Source organism: Hoplias malabaricus, chromosome Y (genome assembly GCF_029633855.1).
Source record: "Hoplias malabaricus isolate fHopMal1 chromosome Y, fHopMal1.hap1, whole genome shotgun sequence".
NCBI classification, from domain to species: domain Eukaryota; kingdom Metazoa; phylum Chordata; class Actinopteri; order Characiformes; family Erythrinidae; genus Hoplias; species Hoplias malabaricus.
The window spans coordinates 1,457,895-1,477,555 of record NC_089820.1 but is presented as its reverse complement, the minus strand read 5'-3'; the positions used below and the strand labels follow the sequence as shown (position 1 = coordinate 1,477,555).

Here is a 19,661-nt window from a genome sequence, read left to right as displayed (position 1 = left end):
GATAGACACTAAAATGTCTGTCTAAGTCAAAATCGACAGACATACTAGTGCAATACACTTACATATTGTCGCTGCCCAGTGAAAAATATGTATCTCCAAAATAGTAAAGTTTAGCACCAAGGAATTTTTGAGCGTTTCTATTCGTCCATTCATTATAAACATTTTACACAATATGAAGGACAACTGTTGTGCTCAAATGATGTAGTAAACTAAAAACTGACAAAAATAGAGATACATGTTTTCTAATGTGACCTTAATAACTTGCACATTGCTGGCACAGGAGTGAATTTCTATGAATAGAATAATAAATAGCATTGTTCTATATCAAGTTAAATGCACATAGACTACACATTAATGTACACAAAAAGCTGTTAACAGCAGCTTCACTTTTAAAAACAAAGCATTATACTGTATATCATCCAGTATTCATTTTGTCTGCTTAAAAAATTCCCATCAGACACCAGATATCATATGAACTTTATGGGCTAAATCTGGTTGGTTCATTTTGACCTTTATTTAGCTCAAAATATAGCAGCTGAAATCTAGGCATTGTTTGGTCCATCTGATTTGGTCCAAATGTTTTATTTTCAGATGATTTACCGTGTTTTAACTCATTTCAAATGTAGAGGGTCATCTTTTTCTAGACATATTTTCACCATTCATTTTCAAAAAACACATTGAGTTTTTGCTGGGTTGGTCACCTCAACTCAGGAATTGATGATTGAGAATTATACCTGAAATTCCCTTTAATTTTTGACTAAATATACCATTGCGGGTGGCACAGTGGCAAAAGTTGCTGTAACACAGCTCCAGGGTTCTGGAGGTTGCGGGTTCAAGCATCGCTGTGGGTCACCGTATGTGAGGAGTTTGGTGTGCTGTCCCCATGTCCATGTGGGTTTCCTCTGGGTGCTCCAGTTTCCTCCCACAGTCCAAAAACAGTCACTGGTATATTGGCTACTCAAGTGTCTGTAGGTGTGAGTGAATTTGTAAGTGTGTGGTGCCCTGTGATGGACTGGCACCATGTCCAGGATGTGTCCCCCACTTTGTGTCCAGTGTTCCCCGGTCCACAACGACCCTTAACAAGATAACTAGTAGATGATTTAACAATAATAAAAAATATATCATTGCCTAATCAAATCAAGTTATTGAGAATTTAATAATGTAATCACTTTGGAGCTCATATCTGTTTGAACCTGTCTCTCTGTCCAGTGCCTGAATATCACTGCTGTTTAGACAGTGAAATGGTATTTTGTTGGATCTTTGTGGCATTTTGACCAAAGCACATTTAGGAAATGGAAGTGTAAAATGGGGCTTCTTTGCGTATTTATCGTTTGAGAGTCTTGTGGTCTAGCATGTCGTCTCCAATCCTGCTGCTGGGGCGGAGTTTACTGAGTTTAAAAGAGATAATCGCACAAAGGCACTCAGCCTCCAGGTGCTGAGCTGTGAAGAAGCGTCACTTACACTAAGACGACAAGCAGAGAGGCGTATCGTTGGAGACCTTTGCTGCAAACCGAATCGATAGGGTGAATTAACTAGAGGAAACACAGCGACTAAACAACTTTCACGTTTAAACTAAAAATGCCAAAACACTAAGATGTCTTCAGAAGAAACCTTCATATCGACGCATGAGGAAAACTCTCAGTATAACAGGAGCGCGGTGGTCGCCACGAGCTCGTCTCTGTGGCAGGCGGGCGTTTTTATCGCCGCTGTTTATGCGCTCATCATCGCGGTGGGGCTCGTGGGCAACGTAACGCTCATTCGCACCTTCTGCACGGCGAAGTCCCTATGCAGCGTCCCCAATATCTTCATGTCGAGCCTGGCGCTGGGGGACGTGCTGCTGCTGGTGACCTGCGCGCCGGTGGACGCGAGCCGTTATCTGGCGGATCGTTGGCTGTTCGGCAGGGTGGGCTGCAAACTTATCCCCTTCATACAACTCACTTCAGTCGGTGTGTCTGTGTTTACACTCACCGCGCTTGCGGCGGACAGGTGAGAATTTATACTCAACACCACACACACACACACACACAATACATTGTTCGTTCATTTGTTCATTATTAGTTTAATTAGTTCAATTAACACTGTTAGTGTAATAATGTTAACACTAATAGTGTTGATTTAACCCTGGTGAGTTTACTTGTGTACCTGAAGTCATTAGGTGCAATGCACGGACCCATCCTGGACAGGGCACCAGGGCATCACACCATTACTTAATTAATAGTCACTTGCACCCTTGGACAATTTAACACAACAAATGCACCTATCAGCATGCGTTTTCAGGCTGTGGGAGAAACCCAGTGCACATTGGCTAAATTTGCGTGCCCCTAGTCTAAACAACAGTGGTTTCAGAGTCTAGTTTTGTTTCCTAAAGGTACATTGCATACCCTTCTCCAGGAGGAGATGTGAAGATTTGTGAGGTTTGTGTAGAATAGATTTAAATCGTGCAGTGTGAAATCAACTCTATTTTAAAATTTACCGCTATGTTACCTAATTTAAGGCACTGAATATGTACCATTGAGGGAACCACAGTGATGGTTTTTCTGGGTGTATCACCACAGTGTGAGATTTTCTGAGAGTGGTGGCATAACCCACAACAAAATGCCCATTACTGAATGAACCCGAACACCCGTAGAAAAGGGTTGTACCTAAAAAGCAGTTAAAGGCTTGTTACATTTTTTTTAATTTTTCATTGGCTCTGCTTGGTGATGTACATGCTTTTGTCCCAGATTTTTGTTCTTTTTCACTGCCATTACAGACCCTACAGAAACAATTTATCCAGCAGGGTGCCTTTAAACAGTCCAGGCGTTAAATGTAGAACTCTAAATTGTTCAACCCTATTTTGATCCATGACATTGTGGCATAATTTCAGTTTGTTTATTTTTATGTTTTGAAATCCTTGCTTTGTATAGCAGTGTGGAAAACACTACCTACCTCAATAAGACAGGCTAGGCTTAATTTTTTGTCTGAGCACCATGTACCCTGGGAACACGTCCCTCCCACTTACTGAAATGACTGATTTCATCCCCACCATTTTTTGAAAGTGTACTCAAATATTTTATGTAAAATCCTGCTGCAGATGCCTGTCCAAAGAGTTTGTGTACATACATACATACATCTTCTTTTCCGCTTTTCCATTTCAGGGTCGCGGTGAGAGTTTGTGTAAATATCTCTAAAGTAGAGAAGTGTATTTTGTCAGCCAACACCTCAAATATGAAACATGACCAATGGCTGTCTTTGGAAACTCAGAACACCTGCTAGAAAATCGAATGACTTCAGTCAAAATAAACATTGCCAGTCTTACACTGGTTTGAAAACCATGAATGACTATGTACAGTGATAATGGGGAAATTAGAAGGTGGCTAATAATGGAAGAGCGACAACAGGTTTGGCTAAGATTTTTTTTTTCTTCCACATGAATGGTGCTGTGTTTTCTGTCGGAGATTTGAATGTCTGCTTCATCTGAGTAAAAGTGTTCCCTCTACCACTCTGCTTCTCAATGCATTAGTTATTAAATAATTGTCAAAGTATCTGCTTGTTTTAGTCAACAAAATAAAATGTATTATTTTCCTAAAGATACAATCAAATATATTTCGCTTATATTTTGTTAGACAATGCAAAGATAAACAGATAAAAAAATGTTTGACCTCCAAATATATTTTAAACCATGATTATTGTTGTCATATTGGCATCCCTTCTGTTTTTTGCTCTGTTGTTCTGATCTGATTTTGTAATTGTTTTCATTAGCCATGTGATCTGCATCGTTGTGTTCACTTTGCCACGCCCTTGTCACATGTCCTTTGATTATTTTGCTGGTGTTCCCTGCTATTCCCCTTTTTATCCTCTTTCTATGTTGCATTTTGTTGTTCATTTTGAGTTATTGTCTTCCTGTGTTCTTTCATTCCGTGTTCTTGTCTATATCTCCTTTCTTATTCATTAAACCCATCTCCATTTTTGCCTTTTCTTGCTCCTTTTTTTGTATCCAAGCATTACAATTTTATTGTGCTAGACTTTATACATTTGGTCATAAAATCATGAACATCTTACTTTCGTTCTGTTTTCAGTTAAAGTGCATGTCTAAGGTCTTTATTCCTTAAAGGGAGTGTAAGGGGCAACTAAACTGAATGAAAAACCCAGAGCCAATCCTATTTCTTATATTTAACCCTACTCCTTCTGTCAAGCGTTACATTGCCTTTTGGAGCTGAGTTTTTGGTTGAATTCTTTCCCAATGAAATGGGACAACCCATCAGGAGCATGACATGTCATCAGCAGCTCTGGTAGTCTGGAATTCAGTTACATTTAGAGAATCGTATGCCTTCAAAAGTGTTCCTAACTTCTTACACTTCTGTGACATAAAGCTCAGTTCATCTTTTACTTGGCATTTTTTTAATCAAACCTTACAGTTCCACCTTAAATGTTGTGTCAGAAAACAAAGTGGTGTTGGGACATTTACTAACTAACTACAGAGGCATCAGTATACTACTAGCAATGTTGTATATTATAAAGGGTCATAAAGAATTGAAACTACATTTAAAAAATGTAATGTATATCTTAGTTTTTAAAAAGAAAATGTGTGGGTTTCTGTCAGCCATCTTGCCACAATGTATCTTGGGAAAACACTCTGAGTGAAGTGTGTGCCGCTGAAAAATCTTAGTTTGAAGGGCCAGGTAGCACTAACTCTGCAGTACCCTAACAAAAATTGAGTCTTCCTTCCCTTAGGCAAAATATAAGAGTAGGGATAAGTGGTAAGTGCACAGGGCAGCTGGGCCCCAGTCTGCAAAGCAAAGTAACACGCATACCAGGCAACAGTGGTGGAAAAAGTACACAAACCACGTACTTTTAAAGTACAGATACTAAATGTAGAATATTACCCCAGTAAAAGTAGAAGTCCTCGATTTAGATCTCCACCTGAGCAAAAGTACAAACGTACTTTTAAATGTACCAAAGTATCGAAAGTAAAAATACCATGATTTATTTTGGTTCTAATGTCCTGTGCAGACTCTAGCGTCTTTTAATAGAATGTCATCAATTAGTCTCATACATCACACACTGAAACACAACAGAAACAGCCAAATATTAAATACAATGAATGTCACATCAAATGTCACATATACCCAATGTGTTTTCCCTCCAAACCAACAGAGGTTGTTGTCTCCTGAGTATTAAGCCCAATTTATGATTTTGCGTTGAACTTACACCGTAGGGCACTCATAAAGATATAACTAACTACTCATTGCATCGATGCAGGTGACTGTGAGTGGTCCACAGTCACACAAACATGGCTCAAGTTGAACCAAGGAATTCCAAAAAATATGAAATCCTCCATGCTACAGAGACTGCGGACAGCAGCAAATTCACAGCAGAGATTTCCTCAGACATTGGTTTGGGCATCACAGAATGAATAAAAAGGTTAAACAAAGACATTTCAGACATTTCAGGGGAAAAAAATATTTTAAAACTTGCAGCAAGGAGCAGGAACACATGGGAAAAATATGCCTATGTCCTCCTCCAAACATGCAGTTTCTGCAGTGCTGGAGGAGGGAGGCTCTGGTCTCCCTATTACAGCTCATGGAAGCATCACAATAATTTTGAAGCTGTGTTTTTAAGGTTAAATTATTACATAGAGTTCCTTTAAACTCTGTTTTGTCTTCATAGCTGCAAATTAGGCCTATTATTTGAGCTATTTCTGCCATTCTGAGCCATCTGTTATTTAAATACGTTTTAGATTTTCTGACCTTTTGCCTGATACTCGGTTCTGTGTTTTGCATTTGCCTTTTGGACTTTATCTTGCTGTACTTATTTTCAGGTTTTGGAATATTTCTGGTTTTGACCTCGCTTCAATTATTGTGTTTATTTACACTGTAAATTGTTATACACTTAAATAAACCTGCAAACCATTTGAAGTGGACATCTAAGTACAGATCTGTAAACCTAACTGAATGGTATAAACAATTTTCTTAATTCATAACAGTTCTAAGGATTGCAATAAGTAATTACAAACCGGATTCCAAAAAAGTTGGGACACTAAACAAATTGTGAATATAAACTGAATGCAATGATGTGGAGACGGCAAATGTCAATATTTTATTCGTAATAGAACATAGATGACAGATCAAAAGTTTAATCTGAGAACATGTAACATTTTAAAGGAAAAATATGTTGATTCAAAATTTCAGTGTCAACAAATCCCAAAAAAGTTGGGACAAGTAGCAATAAGTGGCTGGAAAAAGGAAATTGAGCATATAACGAACAGCTGGAAGACCAATTAACACTAATTAGGTCAATTGACAACATGATTAGGTATAAAAAGAGCTTCTCAGAGTGTCAGTGTCTCTCTGAAGCCAAGATGGTAAGAGGATCACCAATTCCACCATTGTTGCACAGAAAGATAGTGCAGCGATACCAGAATGGTGTTACCCAGCGTAAAATAGCAAAGACTTTTAAGTTATCATTATCAACCGTGCATAATATCATCAAAAGATTCAGAGAATCTGGAACAACTGCTGTGCGTAAGGGTCAAGGCCGTAAAACTCTACTGGACGCTCGTGATCTCCGGGCCCTTAAACGTCACTGCACCTCAAACAGGAACGCCACTGTCAAGGAAATAACAGAATGGGCTCAGGAATACTTCCAGAAAGCATTGTCAGTGAACACAATCCACCGTTCCATCCGCCGTTGCCAGCTGAAACAGTGCAAAGAGGAAGCCATTTCTAAGCAAGCTCCACAAGCTCAGACGTTTGCACTGGGCCAGGGTTCTTTTAAAATGGAGTGTGGCAAAATGGAAAACTGTTCTGTGGTCAGATGAGTCACGATTTGAAGTTCTTTATGGAACACTGGGACGCCATGTCATCCGGACCAGAGAGGACAAGGATAACACAAGGTGTTATCAACGCTCCGTTCAGAAGCCTGCATCACTGATGGTATGGAGTTGAATGAGTGCTTGTGGCATGGGCAGCTTGCATGTCTGGAAAGGCACCATTAATGCAGAGAACTATGTTCAGGTTCTAGAACAACATATGCTCCCATCTAGACGTCATCTCTTTCAGGGAAGACCCTGCATTTTTCAACAAGATAATGCCAGACCACATTCTGCAGCAATCACAACATCATGGCTACGTAGGAGAACTGATTGAACAGTTAGAGGCCTGTATTAGACATGAATGGGAGAGCATTCCTATTTCTAGACTTGAGAAACGTCCTTTGAGTGTTGTAAGAAGGGGGGGATGCCACACAGTGGTAAAAAATGGCCTTGTCCCAACTTTTTGGGGATTTGTTGATGCCATGAAACATATTTTTTCCTTAAAATGATGCATTCTCTCAGTGTAAACTTTTGATCTGTGATTTGTGTTCTATTCTGAATAAAATATTAGATGTTGGCACCTCCACATCATTCATCATTGCATTCAGTTTTTATTCACAATTTCTTTAGTGTCCCAACATTTTTGGAATCCAGTTTGTACTTACAGGATCAAATATGCACCACAGTCAAAATAAAAATCTGCCTTATTACTTAGTTGTAGGCAGAGAAACTTTAGGTTCACTTGTTTTAGCGCTCCAACTGTATCCATCCATCTCCGGCCAATGGGGACTCGCGGAGAGCAGTACGGAGCCGTGAGATTTGTTCAGACATGTTATAGTTTTATCCACACACAACAAAAGGAACAGCAGAATTTTATAATGTAGTAGAGTAAAACGTAAGATATTTGGGTATGAAATGTAGTAGCGTTAAAGTTGCCCAAAATGGAGATACTTCAGTAAAATACAGATACACTCAAACAAGTACAGTATTTACATTTACTTCGTTACTGTCCATCACTGCTAGGCAAACACACAAAACCATGTTTTACATAAATCTTAAACTAAATAACACAGTTATTTCACTATCTAACACAATATGTGATGACCTTGGTTCCTGAATAAGTTCGTGCAAAAGGTCATTTTAAACATAAGCTTATAATTCCAGTTTTGATTGTCTAACTGGAATTAAATTTTGCAACATTGTTTGCCATGTGATAAACCTTTAAGGATTTTAAGGAATTTAGGAATGTTTGATTCTTTAGTTTTAACAGTCGTTGAAATGTGTGAGAAGAAATTGGGAATTAAAGTTGATGATTATGTGAGTATTTATCTCTGTGGCTCAGGTCAAATCCTTTTCTTGACCCTTTTAGAGACCTTGGGTCATAAACAGGGCCTGGAGTGGCCTGTACTTTTAATTTATGACCCTCTCTGGGTGCTATCTCAAACTCCAATCTTAGTTGGGGGAAGTGGAGATGTCTCTGAAAGTGACCAGTCTAAATCCTGAAGATTAGGTCCCAAAAAGTCAAATTTCTTTTATAAGAGAAATTAAAACATTCATTTCACACTATATTAGCATAAATTTAAATATAGAAAAGGTTCAAAACATTCTAATAATCTGATCCACTGGGCAAATACCCACTGGCTTACAAATGAGTATTATGTATACAATTTTCTGTTACTAAAGACAGGAAAATGTGTAACTGTCTTCCTTGAAAGTCATTCTGGCATGGTAGTCCATAGAACATTTACCTTACAGTCTCCTGAAACAAACAGAATGATCTTGTGGCTTGACACAAAACAGCCATGCTTGCCTTCTCCCTGCCCAAGTCTGTGGACACTATAGTGAGAGGTAAAACAATGACAGATATTGCCTTTGCAAACTCCCTGAGTTATCTGGATTATGTCTTGCTATCTGACTACTTTGTAAAATATTTTTTACTCCAAATCCAAAAATCCTAAAATATAATGATCAATTGCCACAATGACAGCATATGTCATGAGAGCATGACATATACATCTTTTAAAAGCACATTTTCATTAGTAAATATGAATATTTGCCTACTGATAACTGGGCTCCATATTTAGAAAATTAATCAAATAAGTACTGGTAGATAAAAAGTGATTAAAACTTTTCTATGAAAACCAGAAGCTGAAACAATTGCTAATCTGAATTAATGATCCTGATGCTTTGGCAGAAAACAGTGAAATGATTTATTAATCATCTCTGTGAAAGTTTTAAAAGAGATAGAACACTCTATTGCCAAGATTTTTGCAAGTCACTTGTCAATAGGGTCAATAACCCTTTAATTCAGTAGACAGTAAAACCTAATTAATCAGAAATAAAAATTTCCAGCAACCATTTCCAGACTGGGCAGTGCACATCAGTATCTTTAATCCATAAAAGAGACAGCAGCTTTACACTCACCCCGTTAAGTGAAACCATTTGAATAGTAATTGTTCATCCCCTGACTGTGTCTCTTAGTGATGTTTCCTGTTAGTAATTATGAGATTTTGAAACAGGCCAGAAAGTACTCATAAAGTGGGAGGATCATTTTGCATTGCCAAAATGCAAGAATAGCACACAAGATTAACAAAATGAATGAGACTTTTGTGAAATTAAAAAGATTATTTTGAAGCATGTTATACAAATTTAATTAGTTTAAAACCCACAAATATGTATTGCTTGTGGTTATTTTAGAATATACTTATTTTATGGTTATATGAAGAAAAGCTCCACATCATTTAAGGTGGAACAGTTTGTTTGAGGGGAAAAAATGTATTTGAATCCCCACAGGCTGCACGATGGCACAGCAGATTGTGTTGCAGTCACACAGCTAGAGTCCTGCTCCAGGTTACTGTCTTTGAGGAGTTTGATGTGGTCTCCCCGTGTCCGCGTAGGTTTCCATGTAGGGCGCCAAGCAACACATTAACTCACACCTACGGACACTTTAAAGTCGCCAATCCACCTACAAATGTGTGTTTTTGGACTGTGGGAGGAAACCAGAGCACCCAGAGGAAACCCACATGGACACGGAGAGAACACACCAACTCCTCACAGACAGTCACCTGGAGCGGGAATTGAACCCACAACCTCCAGGTCCCTGGAGCTGTGTGACTGCAACACTACTATATATATAACATTTTTTTTAATACAGTTAGTTCTCAGTTTCAACATTTGGGTTTTAAATAATTTGCATATACTTACATTCATTGGAAGTCTTTGTAATTTTTGTCAGTTAAAGGTGATGTTTACAGTTTCAATCTAAAAACAGCTTTTATAAAATTCTGAACATGTTTCCTTACTTATAGCTAGCTCTCCAGGTTGTGTTCACGCAAAACTGGTCTAATGTGTTAACAAAGCCCTGGTGTCAGTAAATGGGTTTAAAAAAAAAAACTGTTTCGGTCATGTATGCTCACAGCAGAGCAAAGGTATATGGAATTTTTACACAACAGAGAAAACTCCAAACTTTGAAAAGCACAAACCAAGAAGAGGATATTGCTCTATTCCTGCTCCATACACGGGTAATAGTGCCTTATATTTGCTGTTTTAGATCACTTAAGGTGGAATGTCTCCAATTTCGGGAGGCAGCTAACTGCATTACCAAAAGTGCTACAAAACTAAACAACTCAAATTACAAAAGAGTTTGTGTGGTAATTCATTCATTTTTTTATCTGCAAGTGCTCATCCAATTCAGGGTTGTGGTGGGTCCTGAGCCTACCCGGAATCACTCGGCGCAAGGCAGGAACACACTCTGGAGGGGGCACCAATCCTTCGCAGGGCGATACACACTCGCACATTCACCCACATACACACTCACACTCTATAAGTGGTTTTTCTATGGCATTGCCTAAAGAAATCTCGGTAGTACATTTATTTTTAACAGTGTAGATGAAGAAAATCCCAAAGTTCTTTGCTATTCCTTTATATCTAACAAATAGTATATTCAATTCTCAACTTATTAAAATTTATAATTAAATGGTGGTGGGACCTAGTGATAATCTGTCACAGCTTGTGTTTAGTGTTACAGACATCAGTTTCTAAATTTGTATATATTTAACATGTAGTATTATATTCTTAAATTTGTCCAATTTTTTGAAAACGGTGTGTACATAACAAATGTTTTTAGTATTGTTCATTTTCGGACTGAAGATCTACAGCACTGTGCAAAAGTTTTAGGCACCAGAAATTATAAGATTTAAAAAGCTACTTATGTGAGGAGTAAGTGTTTATCTGCTAAGAAACAAACAACGAATAATGCCTAACATTAGAATAAAACCAAATAACATTATTCCAGTAAGTGTGATATTCTGTGTGTGAATGTGTTGTTTAACTTTTTCCAAATCTATCCTTGTGGCAGTCCGTATTATTTGAAGTTATCATCCAATACCTAGTTTCACCAGTTAATAAATAACGATTTTAAATAAAGTGCTGTTGATTTAACAAATTCATGCAATCAAGGAGAATCTGAACAACACATTGCTCTTCAAACTCACTCACATCTACTACTTTGTAAAAAAATATATATATATTATTTCTTATTTGTTTTTTATTATTAATTTTTTGTTTTTATTCTGATTATATCTAACTTTATAATATGTATAATTATCTAAGTAAAATCTTGCTATAAAATCTTTAAATCTGCATGTTAGACTTTTACACAAAATTTTCCAGCCATGCTGTCTTAAGGTGCAGAATGAGGTTTGGTGTTTTGTGAGAAGCATTCACTGGATGGCTGCACATTTTGCTCCAAATATGTGAACATTTCTTTCAGTGATAAATGCCTTTACAATTGTAACCATTGTTTGGATTTTATTGACATATGAGTTTTCAGAGATTATGCAGCAATTTTCATCACAAGGGTGTGCTGGTATTTGAGGGACTGAAGGTCACAGATGTTCAGTTAAGGTTTTTTAGTCTTGCCATTTGCAAACAGATTTCTCCGGCATGCCTGAATGTTTTAATGATGATATACTCTATAAAGGGCAAAAAAATAAGAATTGAAGAATGTTTCCATATTGGTAAATTGTTGGCTAATGCATTTTTAGTTGAGCCTTGACAAGCCATTGCTCATAAATACCATTCCTAATTGCTTAATTTGATGTACCAGTATCACCTTTTTAGTATGTTTTTGAAAACGTTACAATCCTTGTCTTACATTTCACTAATTCTAACAAAAAAAAAAAAAAAACATTCTAAGGCAAGTATTCAAAATCTTACAATGAAATGTATGCTGTTTTTATTTGCATATGAAGTACTGTCCAAATTTTGTAGAATTTTGTCTTGAATTGTAGTACCATAATGGCACAACAAGTATTGTCGCTATCACACAGCTCGTGTCCTAGATTTATGGGTTTGAATCCCATCTCTGGCATGTTTTTCCAATGTCTGTGCCTGTTTCTTTTACAGGTGCTACACTGAAAAATTGTTTCTATAAGGATTCTTTATTAAAGAAAATGATTAAGCATAGAACCATTTTATTTACTAAAGTACCTTTGTAGAACCAACCTTTTTTATGTGTGCAGAGCTTCCTCCCACAGTCCAAACACACATGCCTCTAGGTGAACTGGCCATGGAAAGTGTCCATAACTGTGAGAATTGTATAAGTGTGTTGTGCCCTGTGATGGACTGGCGCCCCTTACAGGGTGTTTCTGCCATGTGCCCAGTGATTCTGGAAATGGTCTGGACCCTGAAGAGGACAAGTGGGTATAGACAATGCATGAATGAATGAATGAATAAAATGTGTTGTCATTTTGACCCTTGGCCTTCCACAAGCATTACGCTTAATAAACATATTAATAAATGTTTGTTTTGACCAACCCTTAAATTTCCCACGTATATTTCGTACATCACGTGGTAATCCAGTACAAATGTCTGCAAACCAAATAAAGCCATAGTTGAAAAACACTGCTTTTACTAATCAAAGGGATTCTGTATAGACAAACATTTGTGGCACCCTTATTTTAAAAAAGTGGTGCTAAATACAGGTAATTGTATTTACTACGTTACCCGTTTTAAGGAAGAGCATACATCTATTGATTAAGAATTTCTTCTTCTTCTTCTCACTCAGATATAAAGCAATTGTGAAACCAATGGACATCCCAGTGTCCCATGCCACAGTTAGGATCTGCTTGAGGGCTTCTGCAATTTGGCTTTTCTCTATGGTCCTGGCTATCCCAGAAGCAATCTTCTCAGACCTGCATACTTTCCACATCTCAGAAACCAATGAAACCTTCAAAACATGTGCTCCATACCCTCATGCATCAAACCTGCACCCCAAAATTCATTCCATGGCCTCCTTTCTTATTTTCTATGTTATTCCTCTCTTTATCATTTCTGTATACTACTTCTTCATCGCCAGGAGTCTGATTCGAAGTGCAATAAACATGCCTGTGGAAGGACACATAGCTATTAGGAGACAGGTGAGCTACTCCAAATTCTTACAAGGCATTGAAGCTTTTTGAAAGAATACATTTACTATTACTGACAACAGAAATAATGACCATAACTACAACGTATATTTGTGTTTGTTTATTGGTTAAGAGCCAGTGGTAAACCAGTATTCACATTGCTTACAAATTTCCAAACACAACCAGGTTGCTAAAGAGCATATCATATCTACTGGCTTGGTTATTAATATGACTAAAATTATAGGACTAAGGCCCATAATTATGAAATCTGAAGTTATATATAGCTGGAATTTTTTCATCTGGTCACATGCACAGTGCATATGAAAATAGATGTATCTAATTTGCACACTACAATCCTTTATGCTAATATGAATTCATAATTAACTATTTGGTATGCATATTAATAGTTAAGCCCTTGTATGCTCTGGCTGTAAATACACCCTGATGAGTACAAAGAAAAGACTTGTGTCACCACCACCATATGTTCTGGGGAATGATGGTCCCCAGCTGAAGATCCTGCAGCTAAAATAAGTGGCGCTTATTTTTAAACATTTTGTTTAAAACGATAACAAATTTAATGCTGTAATTGAGATAGTTAATTGTTTTTTGAAGCTATGCTGTTGTTCCTTGTCCCAACTGTTTTGGAAGGTGATGCTGGCATCAAACTTAAATTGGGCAAATATGTAAAAAAAAAATATAATTATAATAAAAATAAAACCATTTTCCAGTTTCAAAATTTAAAATATTGTCTTTGCTATATTTTCAATGAAATATAGGGTGTAAATGATATGCATCATTGTATTCTGTTTTTATTTTATTTATGATAAATTATTAAAACAAAAATCAATCACAGCTCTTATAGAAACCATTTGTTAGTATAGAGGACATAAAGTTGTGCTGAAATATTAATAAAAGAAATGCAGTCAGATGGTATATAATTAAGTATAATTTGCTAGTACGGACCACGCCTGTAAAGGCTGAAAAAGGGAGGTGAATTCAAATGTTTTTGGGGAGGTGTTCAGGGTGGCTGTGGAAAGCATATGAAACCAAATCCCTCCTTTGGATAGATGAATACAAGAAAAAGTTTGGAGACAGGGTGGAAAAGCTTTACCCCCCACCGGCTCCCACACAGCCTCAGTTTCTCCTCCTGCTATAGCCAGTGTTCACAATTCAACCCTTACGTCTGCCTCCATCATCTGTCCAGAGACTCCCATTTCCCCCTTCTGTTAAATATGGGCCTGCCTTGAGTTCGACCATTGTCATGTCTGCTTCCTGCTCTGACTGCTTTAAGCTCTGCGGCGTGTTCCAGGTTTTCCCGCTCGAGCCTCAGCTTTCTCTTGCTTTTCCTCCTCCCGCTGCAAGCGGCCTCCTGAGTGAACCCCTGCCTCCATCACCAGCGTGCATCTTAGAGCCTCCCCTTACCCCCATCTCTGGCCAAACTGCTATGTGACTGCCTCATGTTTGGGGATGCAATAAGTCGTTGTCATGCCAGCTTCCCCACTGCTCTGGCCATTCAGGCCGCATGACCTTTGTCTTCTCACCGTCATATTACTCTTCCTGGTTGTGTCTGAGCTGGAAAGCAATTGCCCTGATACCTTATTGCCTTTCCTGCCTTGCAAGTCCCTGCTCCCAGCCCCTACTTCCAGCTCATTCTCTTTCCTCAGGTGATGCTGTGAACCAGGCTCCTGTCCAGCGATCCAGGCACCTGAAGCCGCCTCTCCCTCGGATGTCTTCCTCAATCTCATCCGACACCATCGTCATCTAGGCATCTCTGCCATCCTTGAGTCAACTTTTGAGCTTTACAGCACCATTCAGATTCTGTTTCTTTCAGGGTTCAGTCCCATGTGACAAGATGCCTTCTCTCTCTCTTGCTGTTCATGCAGTGCTGATTGTCAGCTCCCATTTTGGAGCTTCTTATTTTGCCATACCAATCATCCCTCTAGATCACCTTTAGATTTCTCATTTCCTAATTCTAGTTTCCCACTATATTACCAGAACGGCACATTTACGGCATACCTGCTAACTGAGGACATCTCAATTTTATTAATGCTGCCACCTTTGTAGTATTCGGCAACTTTTATGGTAGCTACTGATCTACTTCCGTCCAGTTCGATAATCTCAACTACCTTGAAAATCAACTCTGACTCTTTTGTATTGCGTAATTGGTACCCCTTTGTCTGCAGCGGCACTTTGAGGACTCCAATTACCCAGTTGTGCCAACCTCCTCCACTCTAACACTTGTCAATAATCAATAAACGACATTCAGTGTACTCGGCCTAATGCTATTCCTCTACCATGTCACACAGCGCTCTGTCACACACTAATTTATTAATTCCTGGACTCAATAACCCCTTTTCAATCACCTGTCCAGGATCCAGGACACCAACCAAAGTACCTCCCCACCCTTGACCATTCTGCAGCTTTTAATGAAAAGCATGCCTGTAAATTTTGGAGGTTGATTTATATGTATTCCAAAGCCAGCCTGAACTTCTGCCCAAGAAATATATATGAGTTCACCTCCAGTTTCAGCCTTTATGGGCATGGTTTGTACTAGCAAATTGCAATCTTTTCTACAAATGTAAAATTTATTTCTATGTATTAAAAATATTTATTTGTGAAATATTATTATTATTTATTAGTATTCGTTTTTGTTTCATATTTGCTCATTCAAAATAATTTTGCTCAAACACAACTGCAAATTTTCATATATTTGTGAATATTGTTTTACAAGCTCAAAATCTTTTTGACCATTTTCCATGCACTTTTTAGTTCTAGTTACAGACCTGGTGGTGATGTGTTAATGTTTGTTTTGCTGGTACAAGTGGATCAGACACAACAGTGCTGCTGGAGTTGTTGAACACTATGTTCTCTCACTCTCCACTCTGTTATACATCAGCTTACATATGTAAAGTCAGAGTCCGTGGCTTATCTGTTGCTGCGTAATTTTTGTTGGTCCTTTAGCCCTTCACTAGTGAACACAGGACACTGTTGGCTGGATATTTTTATTTGGTGGGCTATACTCAGAGGGCTTTAAAAACTCTAGCAGGTCTGTAGTGTCTGATCCACAACACACCACACATTAACACCTCCACCACGTCAGTGTCACTGCAGCGCTGAGAATAATACACCACCCAAATCATAGCTGCTCTGTGGTGGTCTTTTGGGGGTCCTGATCATTTAAAGAGCAGGGTGAAATGGGGACAAGAGAGTAAGCAGAGAAACAGGTGAACTACAGTCTGTAATTGTAGAACTACAAGTGTATAAGTGTATGTCAGTGAAACTGATAAATTGGACAGTTAGTGTAGATACAGTGTAGGTGTTCCTAATCCAGTGTTACACTGAAGCATACAAAAGGATGTGTATAGGTTATATGCAAATACTATTCCATTTTATATAATGATTTTGAAAATCTGGGGATTGGAACCATTCCCCAGAAGATACAGTAGGTGAACTGTATATTGTGCAGTCATTTAAATTTTTGCCGGATCCCTGGCCTAGAAGAGGCATATCTAGAGGCGCTGACTGACTGACTGAGAACTTAAGCTGGTGCCACTACAACGTCTGTTGTTAGTTCAGCCATATTTCACATTCCAGTTTGTGAATCAAATTTGGAACCATTCGGCGGTGACCAGAGGTCCTTTTTTCCCTGGACATGTACCCTTTTTGGGACCTAAAAAATGCTAAAAAATGAAGTGTTCAAGTGTTCAGGGGGTCAGAGAGTTGAGAGCCAAATTGGGACACACTTGCGCTGCTTCAGCGCTGTAGGTCCACCATCCACCGCGGTGTGGCTCAGTGTTTTACTGGCACCTTGAACAGAAATGTGTTGAACGTTGTTGAGGTAATATTTATCATAGTCTCTTCATGTTTGGAGAATGCTTCTGTGACCCAGCTCTTTGTTTTCTACTATATATTTAACAAACAGAAAGTCATCTTGCCTGTCCCTATAACGACAGGAATACACAGACACATCTCACCGTTACTGACTTTCTGATGAGTAAGTTACTGTTACGTTTCGGTCTAGGAGATGGTATATTGGTGAATGAAATAAAGTAGAAAGAGGAAAAAAAAGAGAAACTCACACAGTTTAGAATAAATGAAAAAAATGTATTTACAAAGAAAATATGGATATTAAACAAAATCAAACAAACAAAATTTATAACAACACACAAAACTTAAAGCCATATCTCCAGGGGTAAGCCACGGCCAAAATAACAAACATAACCCAACACTAACTTTGCTATTCAAACCAATAAACAAATAAAAGACAATAAATAACCCTGACTCCCTATCTAACAATAAACCAAGGGAAAATAGATAAACTCAAAAGGCGCTTACCCCCTTCCGGCACAGGTGACCACAAAAATAATAAACAGAACACAATCAACCCACACAAGGAAACCCACAGTCTCCAGAATTTCACAACTAACACACACAAGGAAACACACAGTCTCCAGATATACACAGAAGTTCACAATTGGAAAAAAAAAAAAGCCTTCCGATCTTCAGCTTCCTGCTTCTTTTATAGGCAGACACAGGAAGCACCTCAGTAGCCAGCAATACCAGAAATCTCCACAGCTCCACCTAAAGACAGGGAGGGATAGCAAGACAACAAGAAAAGGAAAAGAAGAGACACAGGCATACAGCCCGTAACAGTTACTCTGCACAGCTTTTTGTTTAACTTTATATGCAACTGACAAAATCTCCGGATTATTAAAGCCAGAACACCAGAGTGAGGTGTTACTCAACGATGCTGTGAATTTGTTATAGCACCGTTTTATCAGTCAGACCCTTACAGAAATGTAAGTCAGTAATTAATATCTAGCTCCCAGCGATGCCCTGTTCCTTATCAAGTATAGATTACTTGGTTGATAAAATGTTAAGGTGCTTGGTTTTAGAAATGTTCAAAAGCAAGGTATAAAGTCGTTGATATGAAGCACCAAAGCGTCTCCAGAACTTCGAATGACAAGGGTATGCATTTTGAGCTTTCCTGTTTATGAAATACCAGAAAAACCTCTGTGACAATGACTATATGGCTATGGAGGTCCGGCTAAACTAGGCTTGCCTAGTTTCTCTTTGCTCTTGTTCATTAAAAAGACAGAATAATTGGACCTGTTTATTTGGTTTGTTGCTGGTGCTCTATGTGTATACCTTTTTAAGTAATGAAGTTTGACCTATACAATTTTTCATTTGATAAAAATAGGCATATTTGTAATGTCTTTTCCCTCTGCATTCCTCAGATTGAGTCAAGAAAGCGGCTGGCAAAGACAGTGCTGGTATTTGTGGCACTTTTCTCAATTTGTTGGCTGCCCAGTCACGTGATCTACCTCTACCGCTCCTACCGCTACTCTGAGGTGGACACATCCATGAGTCACTTCATTGCCAGTGTGTGTGCTCGCATCCTGGCGTTCACCAACTCCTGTGTTAATCCCTTTGCCCTCTATCTGCTGAGCAAGAGCTTTCAGAAACAGTTCAACAAACAACTGTGCTGCTGCTGTCCTCTTCTGACTAGGTGCACCCACAGTACCTCACATGGCAACACACGCATGAGCTCTCTGAAGAGCACACAGAATCCAACATTAGCCAGCTTCAGCCTTGCCAACAGCAACCACCTTTACCACGAAGGTTGTGTGTGAGTACAGTGTTTCAAAAGAGCTTTTTACAGCATTAAGCCTTATAGTAGCATATCCACCCAGTGTAAGTTTTACATAAAGGTTTTATTTAGAAAGTGCTGGATAAGAATTATATGAACATAATATGCAGGACTGTGCAAAAATTTTAGGCACCAGAGATTTAAAAAGCTATTTATCTGAGCAGTAAGTGTTTATTTGCTAAAAAACAAATAACATTATTCCAGTACGTTTGATATTCTGTGTGTGAATGTGTTGGTTTAACTTTTTCCAACTCTCCCCTAGTGACAGTCCGTATTATTTGAGGTTATCATCCAATACCTGGTTTTACCGATTAATAAATAATAATTTTAAATAATGTGATGTTGATTTAACAAATTCACGCAATCAAAGAGAATCTGAACAAAATATTGATCTTCAAACTCACTCACACCTACTACCTTATAAACAAAATCTAGATCCTCTTTTGTAAGTCGCTTTGGATAAAAGCGTCTGCCAAATGCATAAATATAAATGTAAATGTAAATCTTATTTGTTTAATATTATTATTTTTTTGTATTTACTGTGATGATGTATAACTTTATACAAGCACCACACGCACTGACAAGGCATTAGTTTAAAAATATGTTATTATCTTAGGTGCCTAAGACTTCTGCACAGCACTGTATATATTTATTTATGTAGGGTTATAAATGCAGTAAAATGTATAAAATGCATTTTGTGATGTACCCCAGTATCACCTAAACTTCTTTTACTATACTACAATAAATAGATCATTAAAGGTTTTACATTCAGTTTTCAAAGGCAAAGTATATTGAAATGTCTGGTTAAAAC

General features: G+C 38.1%; 1 protein-coding gene across 1 annotated transcript; it reads left to right on the top strand.

Moving 5' to 3' along the window:
• Positions 1 to 1,564: 1,564 nt before the first annotated feature.
• LOC136679527 (gastrin-releasing peptide receptor-like) lies at positions 1,565 to 18,833 on the top strand. The gene is made up of 3 exons (XM_066658118.1): positions 1,565 to 1,986; positions 12,861 to 13,212; positions 18,438 to 18,833. The coding sequence occupies exons 1-3, from the start codon at positions 1,595 to 1,597 to the stop codon at positions 18,831 to 18,833; spliced, it is 1,140 nt and encodes a 379-aa protein (XP_066514215.1). The 5' UTR covers positions 1,565 to 1,594.
• Positions 18,834 to 19,661: the final 828 nt, after the last annotated feature.